At 36.0% G+C, this 13405-nt stretch overlaps 1 protein-coding gene across 4 annotated transcripts in view; it reads left to right on the top strand.

Moving 5' to 3' along the window:
* Positions 1-13404, top strand: part of LOC133204406 (myocardin-related transcription factor B-like) — a 37490-nt gene extending 24086 nt beyond the window's left edge. For all 4 annotated transcript variants that reach the window (XM_061340129.1, XM_061340130.1, XM_061340133.1 and 1 more), the window contains 6 exons: positions 1074-1149; positions 2182-2346; positions 3012-5625; positions 6782-6917; positions 7037-7136; positions 8320-13404. In XM_061340129.1, the coding sequence (XP_061196113.1) occupies positions 1074-1149; positions 2182-2346; positions 3012-5625; positions 6782-6917; positions 7037-7136; positions 8320-9068 (3840 nt within the window). In that variant the 3' untranslated portion in view covers positions 9069-13404. The remainder of the gene's footprint in view (positions 1-1073; positions 1150-2181; positions 2347-3011; positions 5626-6781; positions 6918-7036; positions 7137-8319) is intronic.
* Position 13405: the final 1 nt, after the last annotated feature.

The raw sequence follows: 13405 nt of genomic DNA, 5'->3' as shown, positions 1-13405 counted from the left end.
TATTTGCAGAGTCCTTGAGTCATAACAGCAATGTTGTGCGGAATGTTGGCACGTGCCCAGATACATTATCTAGCAAGACAACAGAAAAAAGATGTGTATTCTGTCTAAGCCTCCCACACTATTCCTCTACTCCATAATCACAGCATCTAGTACAGAAGGCTGCTGTCAAACCCTCTCACAATCAGAATCAGACTCTATTTAAACTATTAAAAATGATGTGCAATAAACACTTAGCCACATGACAGTAATTACACATCACAAATATCTACAATGGAAACATGGTTTTTTATTTGCATTTCTTGCAGATGCTCCAAAAAATGTATAATATACCCTTGTTTTACAAAATTACCCACAATTTTTTGCAAGAATTTGATTGGACACTAGTGATCATAACATGGCAGGTTGTTTGATGATAACTGGTTTTGACAGAATGATCTGGCAACTGAGCATTTCCCCATTTGTTGAACTATTCTGGCAGATTTGAAGAAGTTTAATTTTGTTAACTGACAAACACTTGTTAACACTTGAGAAGACTTTCATTCAGTAGTTATAAGTGCCATAAACTTCAATTTAAATCATCTATCACATGCCTTCACTAAGAGACTCTGTGATGAAAGTGAAGTTAATATTTCCTACTTACTTCACATCTTGTCTGTAGAATAATCACAACTGTTTTTTTAACTTCATTGACTTACATTTGTGGGGTATGTCAATTGAAAGAATAGGCTGACCTACTTCCATTATTTTGGTTTATTTGAAATAGTTTCTTCGGTTTAATTAGAAATGGCATCTGCAAGCAGTTTTCTCATTTGTGCACCTACATATGTTTTATCTCAATCTAGATTCACATGTCTTGCCAATATATATTTGAACTACATTTAGAATGTCTTTCCAAGAATATCTGATTATAGACAATAAAAATGTTTTAAGTTTTGGATGATAGTGTTTATTGACCATTCAGTGCAGAAATCTAGATAAAAGAACATAAATTTTCCCTGTAAATCAGTCATTACTTGTAAAAACACCAGGGATTATGTTAACATCGCAGTAAATCTTTTTCTGTATCATTTTAGACTGGTGACCTACTCAGACACAAAATCCAGCACCGCCCTGATCGACAGGTCCTTGTACAGCAGCACATTCTAGAAGGTCTGTAGACACTTAAGTCTACTAATAACAAACAACTTGAATTGTCTTTGATGGTGATAATTAACTTCAGGGAATGAAAATTTGTTCCCCCATATCTAATCAGTGTTATAGCTCTTAGAGCTATTATAAAGTTATGTCCATAAAATGAAAGAAAAAGGATACAGCATTGTCTGACATTGCCTATCAGAAGTTATCACCAATCACTTTATTCTTGTTCAAAAATGTATAATGATTGGTAAATCTATTCAAGGTAATATGGCAGGGCTCGACATTAACTTTTTTACCTACTTGTCCATTCGGACAAGTGACCAAGACATTTACTTATCCGAACTTCCACTTCACTTGTCCGAAAAATTTTCAATAAAGATCTAATACTGTTAACTGAAAAACTAAAAATAAAGTCCATTACATGTGCGTGATGTTATTTATAAATACAACAAACACATAAAACAAAATTTTATCTAGACTTTCTGTCCTGACAACATAAATGCTGTCAACATAAAACAGAATCCAAACTTCATCAGTTCCATGCCTTTCCAGTAGTATGCAATTAGTGAACTTCGATCCCGATCAAGTGTACTCAATTACATAGCAATCTATATCGTGATCGAAGTTCGGTTTTTATGTACTGTTTCCGTCTTAAAGTACCTGTAAACTTTCAACAGTTGTTCTTTTGAATATTTAGAGACTTATTTACATAAAAATGCACTTGTCCAACTGGACAAGTGTTAATGTCGAGCCCTTTATGGCTATTTCAGTTTTCAAAAGCAGAACATTCAATTTAGACTTTTGGCAAAGCATCATATAACACTATATAATAAGATGTTTTAGCCTATCCTCACTGTTTCCAAAAACATAAAAATTTTGAAATTTTTTTTTGTAATTTTATTATTTTGATTTCATAATGAAGAAGATAGGCATTTTGCTTCATTAGAGGACAACAATATTTTCCATCTTGATCAAAATAGAAATTACCTAAATTCTTGAAATAAGATGAATTATAATTGTTAGCAAAACCTGTGCTGATTTCAGACACCAAAATTGATCCCTCCCTACACGAGCGACAACGTAAGCTGAAGAGAGCTCGAATCGCTGATGATCTGAATGACAAACTCTCTCACAGACCAGGCCCACTGGAGCTAGTAGAGGGCAACATTCTACAGACAGACAATGAAACTTTCAGGACAGCTCTTCAGGGTATGTAGGCTAGAGTTCTGCTTGAAACTTTTAATGTATACTTGTAAATCTTTTCTTTCTAGAAACATGTATGTTGATGTCATTATAAAGCTGATATGGGATACTTTGATGCACCTAGTTAAGTCCCAGTCACATTTCCAAAAATGACCAATGCTTTTTGAGACAAAAATGGGATTCTTTGGGCAAAAGTTGGCAGCTCATCGGCCATTGTCTTGCCTGATTTTGGCCTCTTTTTTCGTCAGCCGATCAATTGCGTCCATCTGGCCCAATTATAATTTTTTCTGTGTTGTGACCAGTTTCTTCAATTGATGCAGTCATTGAATAGTCCATTGACCAACACTCAATCATTATCAGACCATCAGCAGACAGTTTGTTAACTCGGTTGTCGGTTGGTCGACATTTAGATATTCAGTTTTCGTAAATGTCGGCTGACAGTGAAAATCAAACTGTGGCTCAGCACTCCATGATCGGATGTTGGTTGGTTGACTTTTAAATATTTAAACTTTCAAAGTCATTGATGTTCTGCTCTGCGTTGCCCGATACTAGTGTCAGCCAATCATGTTTTTTAGCCAATGATATGAGAAAAATTTGGTTGCCCGACCATCAGCTTAAATGTGACCTATTTATTATGGATTATCATAAAACTTTTTTTTTCTTCATTTCAGCTGGATCAATAAAATTCAACAGAACATTTGATGAGGACTCAGAGTCAAATCTGGGATTTGAGGATGAAAGCACAACAACCAGTGATGGTGTCCCCTCCCCATGTGATTCCAGTATGTCCGATATCTGTAGTCCCCCCATCATACCCCCAGCCCCTGAGCTACCAGCTGCCCTGAAGTTCCAACAGTTGGGAACCCTCCCCAGTACATTCACTTCTGGGGTAACACTGACTAATGTGACAGGAGTAACAGGAGCTAATGCTTTGACTTCATTTGCCAAATTGTCACCCATTACAACTCAATCATTCAGTGTTACAAGTACTGCCCCTGTGAATTCTAATGGAGTGGCCATTTTGAATGGAACAACAACTAAATTGGGCAATGGACACAATTCTTCTAATGCTAATAAGAATAGACCTAAGAAACCAAAACCGAAAGCTCAACCAAAAACAAAAGTGATTAAATTTCATGAGTACAAAGGACCTCCGAATGTTGTGAAAACTCAGCCTGTTCCTCCTCAGTCCAGTAGCTCCTCTTCTGAGACTCCCTACCACATCATGCTACAACAGCAGCAGTTGTTTCTACAGTGGCAATTAGAATTTCAGTCAAAGAATGCTACAACAACACCTGGACGACCAGTAGTGGTGTCGACTCAGCAGACGGGGGCGGAGCAGCCAACTACCATACAAATGCAGACAACAAGTAGCAGTGTAGGGGTAGTCCCAGTGCTGACTTCACCTGTTGTGACATCTTCAACCAGTACTGTGAACACGCAGACCACCATGCAGGGACAGCCTCAACTGGCTTCCCCTCCAATACAGACAATAGTTCAACAGGCAGTGAAGCCTGCACAAACCACAGTTCTTCACACACAGCCACAGGTTCAGGTTCATACTCAACTCCAGGGACAACCCATGGTGCAGACTCAGCCACAGATTTCTCTTCAAGCTCAGCCAGGAATTCAAGTGCAATCCTCTGGACATTCAACTGTTCAGATTAAGTCCCCTGTGGTGGCTAAGCCAGCTCCTATTGTGACTCAATTGCAAAGCTCCCTCCCAGTTCAGTCTTCACCAGCTCAAAGCAAACCTCTTGTTCAGACAAAGAAAGTCATGCAAGGCCAGCCACCAGTGCAGTTGCAGTCCATTATTCCAGGAAAGCAACAACAACAGAAAACTGCCCAGAGAGCAAGGCCTGTGCTACAGAACACTAAAAATTCCCCTGGAAATATAACTAAACCTCTTGTAAATCTGGAGGACATGAAAGTGGCTGAATTGAAGGCTGAACTTAAAAAGCGAAATTTGACTGTTTCTGGTGCTAAACCTCAGCTGATTGAGAGGTTGAAACCATATTTAGATGTTACAATATCACCAGGTTCCTCTGCAAATAATTTAGCAGACATGAAGAGGTTACCAGTCCGTGGTGTTGTGAGTGTTCAACCTTTATCCATGTCAACGTCATCACCCGCAATTCTTTCAACCTCAGATGAGGTAGCTATGTCATCCACATCACCTCCTATATCACCAACGATCAAAGATAAGATCTTTAATCCTTTGTCACCAGAGGTGATGGACATCGCTCCTCCCACTAGTGTCCTAACAGCTCAGATGAAGAGCAGTCTTCACTCAGCTAGCACTGGCTCTATACCTATGGCTGTGGACAACTCCCGGCCTCCATCAGTCAACCCAGACATCGCCATGGATGTGGACAATTCTCTAGATTTTTCGAATTTTATTGATTTAAATCAAGCAAATTCATCAGCTACATCAGTCCCTCCTACAGTTACACTTACAACAACAGTTGCATCCATTCATTCATCCCAACCAACCAATGTGACCAGTCCAACAGTTACATTGGACAATACAACCCAAGCATCACCACAACATGTGCAGGAGGAAATCCTGCAGCAACAGAGAATAAAAATTGCTCAACTTCAACAGCAGCTGGAAGAATCTCAGAAGATCTTACAACAGCAGATGCAGCAACAGCAACTGCAACAGCAGATGCAGCATAATCCCCGCCAGACAACAACACCACCACAGGCAACACAACAACCTACTTCCCCACGACAGATACACCAGATTGTGCAGCAACCTGCATCCCAAGCTCATAGTATACAAGTAATACAGAAACCCACATCACCACAGATACATCTTGTCAAACAGCCCACATCACCACCACAGTTACAGCAGACCTCTCCCATAATGCAACAGGGGCAGCCACTCTCACCACCACAGCTCCCACAACAGGTACAGATCATACATGCACCCACTGGACAACAACACACATTAAATGCCATCAAGATAGAGACAGACTGCAAAGCACCACAGCAACCAAACACAAAGATGGTACAGATAGGTGCTCCTCAGACTATATCTCTGGTGGACAGCTCAGGTCTACCCTTAACAATACCTGTTGTATCTCAGGGGATGCAGTCTATCCTAATGCCTAACTTGGTGGACAAAACAACCAAACACAACCTGGAAAATTTTGTGGTGAGCCATGGACTGAACAGGAGTTTGAACATTGCCACAAAGCCAAGCACCAGTAGCTCATCAGTACAACAGGCATTCACTGGGCGGACCATTACGCTGTCCCCCATTAATGGCATCAGCTCAAGGTAAGTCACATGACACTGTATTTTCCAGTTTAAATTATCTAACATGTGTATGAATTAAATCATTTAAGTGTTGCCTGAGTTGTAATCATGGGAATGTTTTTGTGTTTTGACCTTCTTGATGATAATTATACTCCATAAAAAAGTTAAGAAAACACCATGTCTGTTTGTCTATGTGTCCATTCATCCTGCTATATGTATGGGCCATAACTTTGTAACACATTTTTGTTAGAAGTTCATACTTTGCACAAAGGTTCTTTATGACCAGAGGGCGTATCTTGATCATGACCCATGTCATTTGGAAAAGGTCATGGTCACAGAGTGCAGAAGTGTATGAGTCATAATTTTGTAATTGAGAGACATTAAATCATAATTAAGATGATTATAATTCCTTATGACCAAAAGTTTCACATAAGCATGTTTTGAGAGCACCAGTTGGGGAATATTAGGTCCATTAGTATGCCTTTGTTTGATTTATTTAAGACATTATGCTTGAAAGGATGATACAGGATTGGCAGTGGAAGACATCGATATGTCAGGCTGTATTAACCTATGTATTTCAATGTCTCTAAAGTTTATCAACAAAACTTAAGACAGAGCTATATGCATGTTCATTGATGAAGCACTGTTTATAAATCTCCCAATATTTTGGGATTGTTCCAGCTGTTTATTTAGTCTTCAAATCAAAGTCTCATACATAAGAACTTATCAGGGCAAAATGCATTACACAAAAAAGTTTTAATTTATATGCTACACATCTGCTCCAGATTTATTCTTTGCATACTACAAGTAATGGTTTATGAAATGTTCATGCCCAAATAAAAGACATGCCACTTCAAGTCTTTTACTAGCCTGCTGACAGTAAAAACTGCTTACGATTTTCATAAAAGATTTTCTCTTAGAATTTGTTGTGTTTGTATAGTAAAACTTGGTTATAATGAAGTCACTGGGATCTGTGAAATTACTTCGCTTTATCCGTAATTTGTTATATCCGTATAAGGAATTCATAAAATTTATATAGCTGGGGATCCAAGAAAACTTCGCTATATCCTTGAATTCGTAATATCCGTGTTCATACTAAACGAGTTTTACTGTACAGAATTTTGGGTGTCGTAAAAATGTATTGAAATCAATTTTTTGAATTTTTTTTTTTTTTTAGCAAAACAACATCACTGCCATCTTCCCCTGTGGAAGGAAAAAGTCAAATTCTGCGGACAACCTCTAACCCCTTCTTTGTTCCGATGAGGAAAGAACCTCCTAATTATGATGATGCAGTAAAAAATCTGGCTAATAAGGTACTCCCAGATGCAGAAATATATCATGACTCTTAAATAATTTCTAAAAGTAAATTTTATGTGCTGTCATGAGTGAATTTAGTTTAAAATTTAAGTAAAATGTCCTTGTTTGTTTCAAGGGTCAGAATTTATCTTTGGTTGATAACAATGTTGCCCCGAAGACTTCTGTCAAAAGTCAGGCTATGGATGATGTTCTAGAGATTCTCATAAGGAATGGAGGTAATATTGTTTGCATATTTTATGATCCCTCTCCCCACAGATAATTTTTGATGGTGTGGGGGATACATAATCACTGTCAGGCAGTGTTTATCATGATGCCCTATAACTTTTCATTGAAGAATCATCAGAAATTCATAGTATAGACAAAATTCTTCATGAATTGAGAGTGTGTGTTTTTCCAAACCCAAGGTCATTTGTACTATGTCATAGTGAAGAAAAACTTAATTTTTTTTTCTAGGCAACAGCTCGATAAGTATTGCTTATACCTGACACTGTTTTTTTTTTTTTATGATCTCATGTAGTTCAAGGTTACATGGATTACAAGTGTCAAATTTTTGTCCTAGTATATTTTTGCTGTGCAGCAATAGTAGAAAATCAAACATCACTTGAATTTGCTCTCAACATTAGGGTTTAGTCATAATTCTGAACCTAATTCATTAGGACAGGGTTACTTGGTCACTAGTGTAAAATTTTGTTTTGCTGATAGGCAGACAAATGCATGTAATTTGGAGTTTACAGTAAATTGCTCAAGAAGAGTTGTGTCAAAACCTTACAATTTTCACACTTGTTCACAAATGATGTGGCAATGTAAATTCTGGAAAATAACAGGATTCTTATATGAGCTATTTCCTAGTTTTGTTTTGAGTGTGTCTTCAAGACTGGAGAGTCAGTGGTGGGATTTTCAAGAAGTTGCTCACTGAATAAGATTTTGGTTAGGGATGTGCGATTTTATCGGTATACCGGTATATCGCAATTTTTTATTGCGTGATACGTATCGTGATACGGAGACTAAAATACCGATATTTGGTACATAACTATAGATTCCGGAAATTATTCATTTATTTGTTCAAACTATTGAATGGCAATTACAGGAAGTGTAAAAAATGTTGAAAACAATTAAACAATGGCATCAAAACATGCTTCATATTAAATAAATGAAAATTTAAAAAGTAAAGTTATGTTTTTATAGCATATTTTTAAGAAATGTTATGGAAATTCATATAAATTTGTAGTAAAAATTGTGTGTAAAAAAAATCACGATTTATCGGGATATTTTTGGGGGAAAATCGTGATATATCACGATACAAAATTTTTGCCGATACCCATCCCTAATTTTGGTGCAATTTTTGATGTGAATTTATGTTTTGAGGTGCTATAAAATGTTACATAATTTTTTTTTCAGAACTGCCCCCTAGTGCAGCCCAGGAACCTCCACCAACCCCCAAGACACAGACCTCCTCCATCATCACAGCAACATCTGAAAAAGAGGTGCCTTGTTCGAAATTCAAGTTCTCCATTTTTAATGCTTCTACAGCTGCCACTACCACTACAGTCAGTGCTAACTTGGCGGCTGACACTAGGGATGTGTATTCACTGCTGAATGGACCAATTACTGCCACTCCCTCAGTGGCTGTAAAAAGGGAGTGTGATACTCCACCTTCATTTGTTTTAAATGAACAAACTGACAGCAAAGACTTAGGTCTGGACATTCAGGAAATGCTGAACCAGGACCTAACCTCAATGGACTGGGCAGACGATGCCCCATTTTCACTAGACCTCACTGATACCTCCACCATGCAAACAGACCAAGACAAAATGGGAACCTCAAAAGACATCCTAAGTGTGCCAACCGATGAAAATTCTAAAAACAATTTGCATGGCTCAGAGCCAGATCTAGCAGCCTTGGGAATAAATGACACAGAGAGTGTGAATATGGATGTTTCTGATTGGTTGGATGTCATCATGCCCTCCACTGGTTTGACCCCCCTTAGTGCTAATGCCCCTGTGCAGTTCCCTTCGGACCCCATACTCACTCCTAAGACACAGCAGGAGGTGCTGGACCTCTTTAGTTTTGAGGAATGTGAGTTTGGAACACCAACAGACTTACAGACAGGGATCAACTGGGAAAAGTTAACCAGCTCTTCAAATTAGAGGTTTATAGAATAAACAATGGATGATTTGAGCAATTGAGAATTGGGTTTGAACTTGGTTGTCGAGTTCTACATGTATATGTTAAGGATTCTCCATATTATTTTGTATGTAATTGTTATTGATTTAATTTAACAGTTTTATGGTGTGATTAATATATAAAATGCTCTTTCAAGCTTGGACCAATTTTAAGGGAGACACACATCAGAATCTTCTGGAAATCTTATAGAGTAGTTTTTACAGTATAAAATACAAGGTTCGACAATGTTAAAGACCAACAGAATTGTTAGAAAAGGTGTGCATGTATTTGAATTTTGACTTTTATAGCTTATTATCTTTGGCAGTTTTGCCTTTTCAAGCTTTTTGCAGTGCTCTTTTTGAGATTAAAGCCATATATTAATGTTTTTTTTCTAATATTGAATTGTATTTTTCTTGGATTTTTGAATTCAGTCACTGATTTGGACCTCTCTATATATAGCTGTAGTAGGAGTGTGTCCCCTTCCTTCTTGTTCAGTAAAACATTGACTGCAAATCAGCTGCTATGTGTTTTGGGTCCACATATATATCGGATTGTTTACATATTGCATTGAATCTATTTATAGCAGCAGGTGTGCAGTCACTGTGTTACTTAGCTCTTTTTATCATGTATCATTTTACACAAAATTCATAGCTGTGTTCAAATGCATTCCATCCAGCAAACCTTGACAGAATTCTACACCCCCACCCAGCATCGTGGATTTACCAGTTTCTGTTCACTGTTATGGGGACCATATTAAGAACCAAAATCTTCCTCAAAGTCTGCAAATTTACCTGAAATTGATTCTGAAGTAATTTGCAGACATTCTGATTTATTCATTTGTTATAAAGAATCTTTAAATCATTTACATAACACATCTCAAAAAAACGCTTGAGTAATTTAGAATGGGACTTGCTTAACTAGAGATCTTTTTATTGGTTTATAATTTTTGAAAAATCTTGGACATTATTAGTTGTAATTTGGAAGGGGGGTTGATGTTTTGCCAAAAATTTTTTAGTCTGTGGTATAGGAGAGGAAAATTATTTGAAAATTAATGGTTCAGAGAACTTGTTTGATACATTCCCCACTCTGGTAGCCCCACTTTGCACATTTCCTTATCAGAGAACAAAACACACCCTCTTTTCTACATTCTATTTATTATTATTTTTTTGTGAATTTCAGTAGTAGATAATGATAGGACAAGCATATTTTATGAGACATGGATAGAGTATAAAACTGGGTGGAACTTGTTTTCAAATACAAAAGGGCAATTTTTTTTTTGTATGTTCACTTTTAAGAGGGCACCTATTCCTGACTGATTTTAAAGTGCTGTATATTTATTTGATTACACTCAATGTGCTACATTCATTTCACCCTATTCTTACACAGCCATTGTAATATCACCCCAATGCTTACTAACAGTGGTCTTCTACTATTTTATGTGTTAGAAATTTGAATGTTAGTAAAAATGTACTTGGATTAAAACCAGCTGATAAGAATAAGTGCAATAGAACTTGATCATTATTTGTGAGTTGTTGTTCTGTTATTTCTTTTTTGATGTTCTATATTGAACTGGAAACAGATCCTATTGATAACTGAATTCTAAATATTGACTCTGTCAGTCAGAACAGGGCTTCACAGTGTAACAAATCGGATAAATGTGTGCTTTGTAATAGTAGTCAGGCAAAAGAAAGATACTGTAAAAATTCCTGGTTCATGAATTTATTGTTGATAAGTGATGTAGAGTAGACAACATATAATTGTTTTGTGAGAAATTATTTAATGGAGGATAATTTCAGTAGAAAGGTCTTCCAGAATTTTTCATTTGCCAGTTAAACCCACAACCAACGACTGTTTAAACATCTAAGTGCCTTCCTTTAATGCTTGTTAGAACATATTACTGGTACCGGTATATGATTGTTAAAGAGTTGAAATTTTAAAGTCTGAAGTTTCAGTTCTACTATGTAAATTTCACAATACTTTTCAGGTCTTATGCCTGTCCCAGAGATGGATAAATGATATCATTCCATTTGTCAAGAATTTTACTTCTTCTGCCCTATTTGGTATTAAGCTAATAACACAGCATCAAACTTTGTCATACAATTTCTTAATTTACATATTAAACACAAATTCACGTTCAAATTCTGCAGAATTGAAGAAATATTATCCAGTACATTTTCAAATGAATGTATTTCGATTGGCTAACATTTTACAAATCATATTTTAAACATGGCACCTTCAGGCTTTCAATTTTTTTTCGATTACCGGTAAAATGAAATACTGGGTAATTTTATTCCAATATTATGTATAAAAATACATTCATTAAATTGTATGAAAAATTGGTCTGGGGCAGGTCATGCCCATCATGGTTCTGCATGGTTCTTTCAAAATTACATTTTAGTAATTTAACAGGTAGAACAAATATATTTAAATACACTAAAATAACTGCTTTACTCAGTGTAGTTATGTAATGTGTTTATGTATATTATACTGTATAGAAATGAAATTTTCATTATTACACATACTTAAATCTGTTTTAAAGTTGATGACTTTCAAGTTAATAGACATTCTCTGTGATTTACTTCTTGTACATACTGTATAGCTATAAAGGTTTTACGTTAAGTTGATAATTTACATGGAGCAGACATTAGCTCATGCATCAAACATAGAGTTTTTGAATTATGCGTGTTAATTGCTGTGTGTATGTACACATAGAGTAATATATTCACATTGTTAGATCACATTTATTGTTGGAGTTTCTTTGTGATGATTGTTGTTTATTTATTTTGTATCTGTCATTTTCAACTGACTTTAAAAACATACAAGCACTGAATATTGATGTTACGTTTGGATCTTCTAAGACAAAACAGCAGTAATCATGAAAAGTAGACCTTCTCTCACATCAGGTTTCTTCACGGATTTCTTTTGATGCTATCTTTTCCCCCAAAATTATGCATTTAATTATGAGTGTAAAAAGATGAAGAATTGCCATTTCTTAGCACTTCTTGTATTTTGCTAAAGCTGTAATTTCTTCCTAGGATAAGCAAAATGCTAATTCCTGATTATTTTTCTTAACAATTCTTATGGCAGATAATTAGGGATATTATTTCTGTTTACAATAAATTGTAATAGCAGTTTATCTGCTAAAGGTCATATATCCTTAAATCAACAATTTTACTTTCCACAGTTCTACTCAAGGTCATTTCTCAGATGTCAAGGTCATTCTGGGTATATAAACTGTCCATTGATATGGATTAGCTTTCAGTAGAATTTCTGTGTATGACCTGAGGTTGTGTGTAACATTTACTTTGGGATAATTCTGCAAGGTCCTTAAGGTTTTGTAACTCAGATCTTTTCTGAAACCTTAATCTCGTTAAGTAAGCAAGCATCTGGGATCATCCATGCATTTGACGGCTTCAGTATATTTCCTTTATGTTAGGTAAAGTCTTATTTTATTCTCTGTAGTATTATTGACATTCCGACTGAAATATTTTTTATCTTTCTCTCTCTCTCCTGGTTTGCTATGTTTTTTTGCTTCATAGTCAAAGCTTGTATTGTGAGAGAATCCCCGTACTTAATCCCCAGGTTGTTGTCTAGAACATATCATTTACATGTGGTACAGCAGCTCTTTGTATTTTGCATGATTAGTATTATGCTTTTAGTTTTAAGATTAAAAGCCTTCACTAACATCTTTTTCTAGTAGTGCTGTTAAGTAATTTTATCTTGAAATAGGTAGTTCTTATAGAATTATTGAAAGTAATTAAGTTAGATCACATGCCCCACATTGCTTACTATACCTTTGATTAATGAAAGGATAATCAATGTACACAATTGAAGGTTGCAGTTAATGTGAAAGATTATTTTGAAATAAATGGTCATTTTTTAGTTATTGTTTTATAAATAATGATATTTGGCCAAAAATCGATGTTAAACAAAAGTGATCCTATTTTAAAGGTTAAGCATTGTTTGTTATAGAGCCTGTTTAAGACTGCTAGTGTCCTAATTGTTAATCACACTGTGATGTTGTGAAAACCCTTTGAGGTATTCTCTTTAAAGTCATATGTTTGTGCCAAATATGTTGTAGATAAATAGATCTCACATTCATGTCACCATGAATGCTGTGGATATTGACCCCTTTCTGTTGTGTATATAGTAATTGTGGTAACTGCAACATGCACCTGACGTCAATAGCACTCTCTGCTTTGTCCCCAGTTGAGTTGTATGTGGTGGCTAGTATAATTTTTTTTTGTACATACCTTTGACTTTGATATCATACACTGTACATGCTGTCTTAAAGACCCAAATAAACTCAGCTTGATGTTAC

The sequence above is a fragment of the Saccostrea echinata genome, unplaced genomic scaffold (assembly GCF_033153115.1).
Source record: "Saccostrea echinata isolate AGI-Se365-2 ecotype Australia unplaced genomic scaffold, CSIRO_AGI_Sech_v1 ptg000053l, whole genome shotgun sequence".
In the NCBI taxonomy this organism is placed as follows: domain Eukaryota; kingdom Metazoa; phylum Mollusca; class Bivalvia; order Ostreida; family Ostreidae; genus Saccostrea; species Saccostrea echinata.
This window is presented reverse-complemented; position numbering and strand designations above follow the sequence as displayed.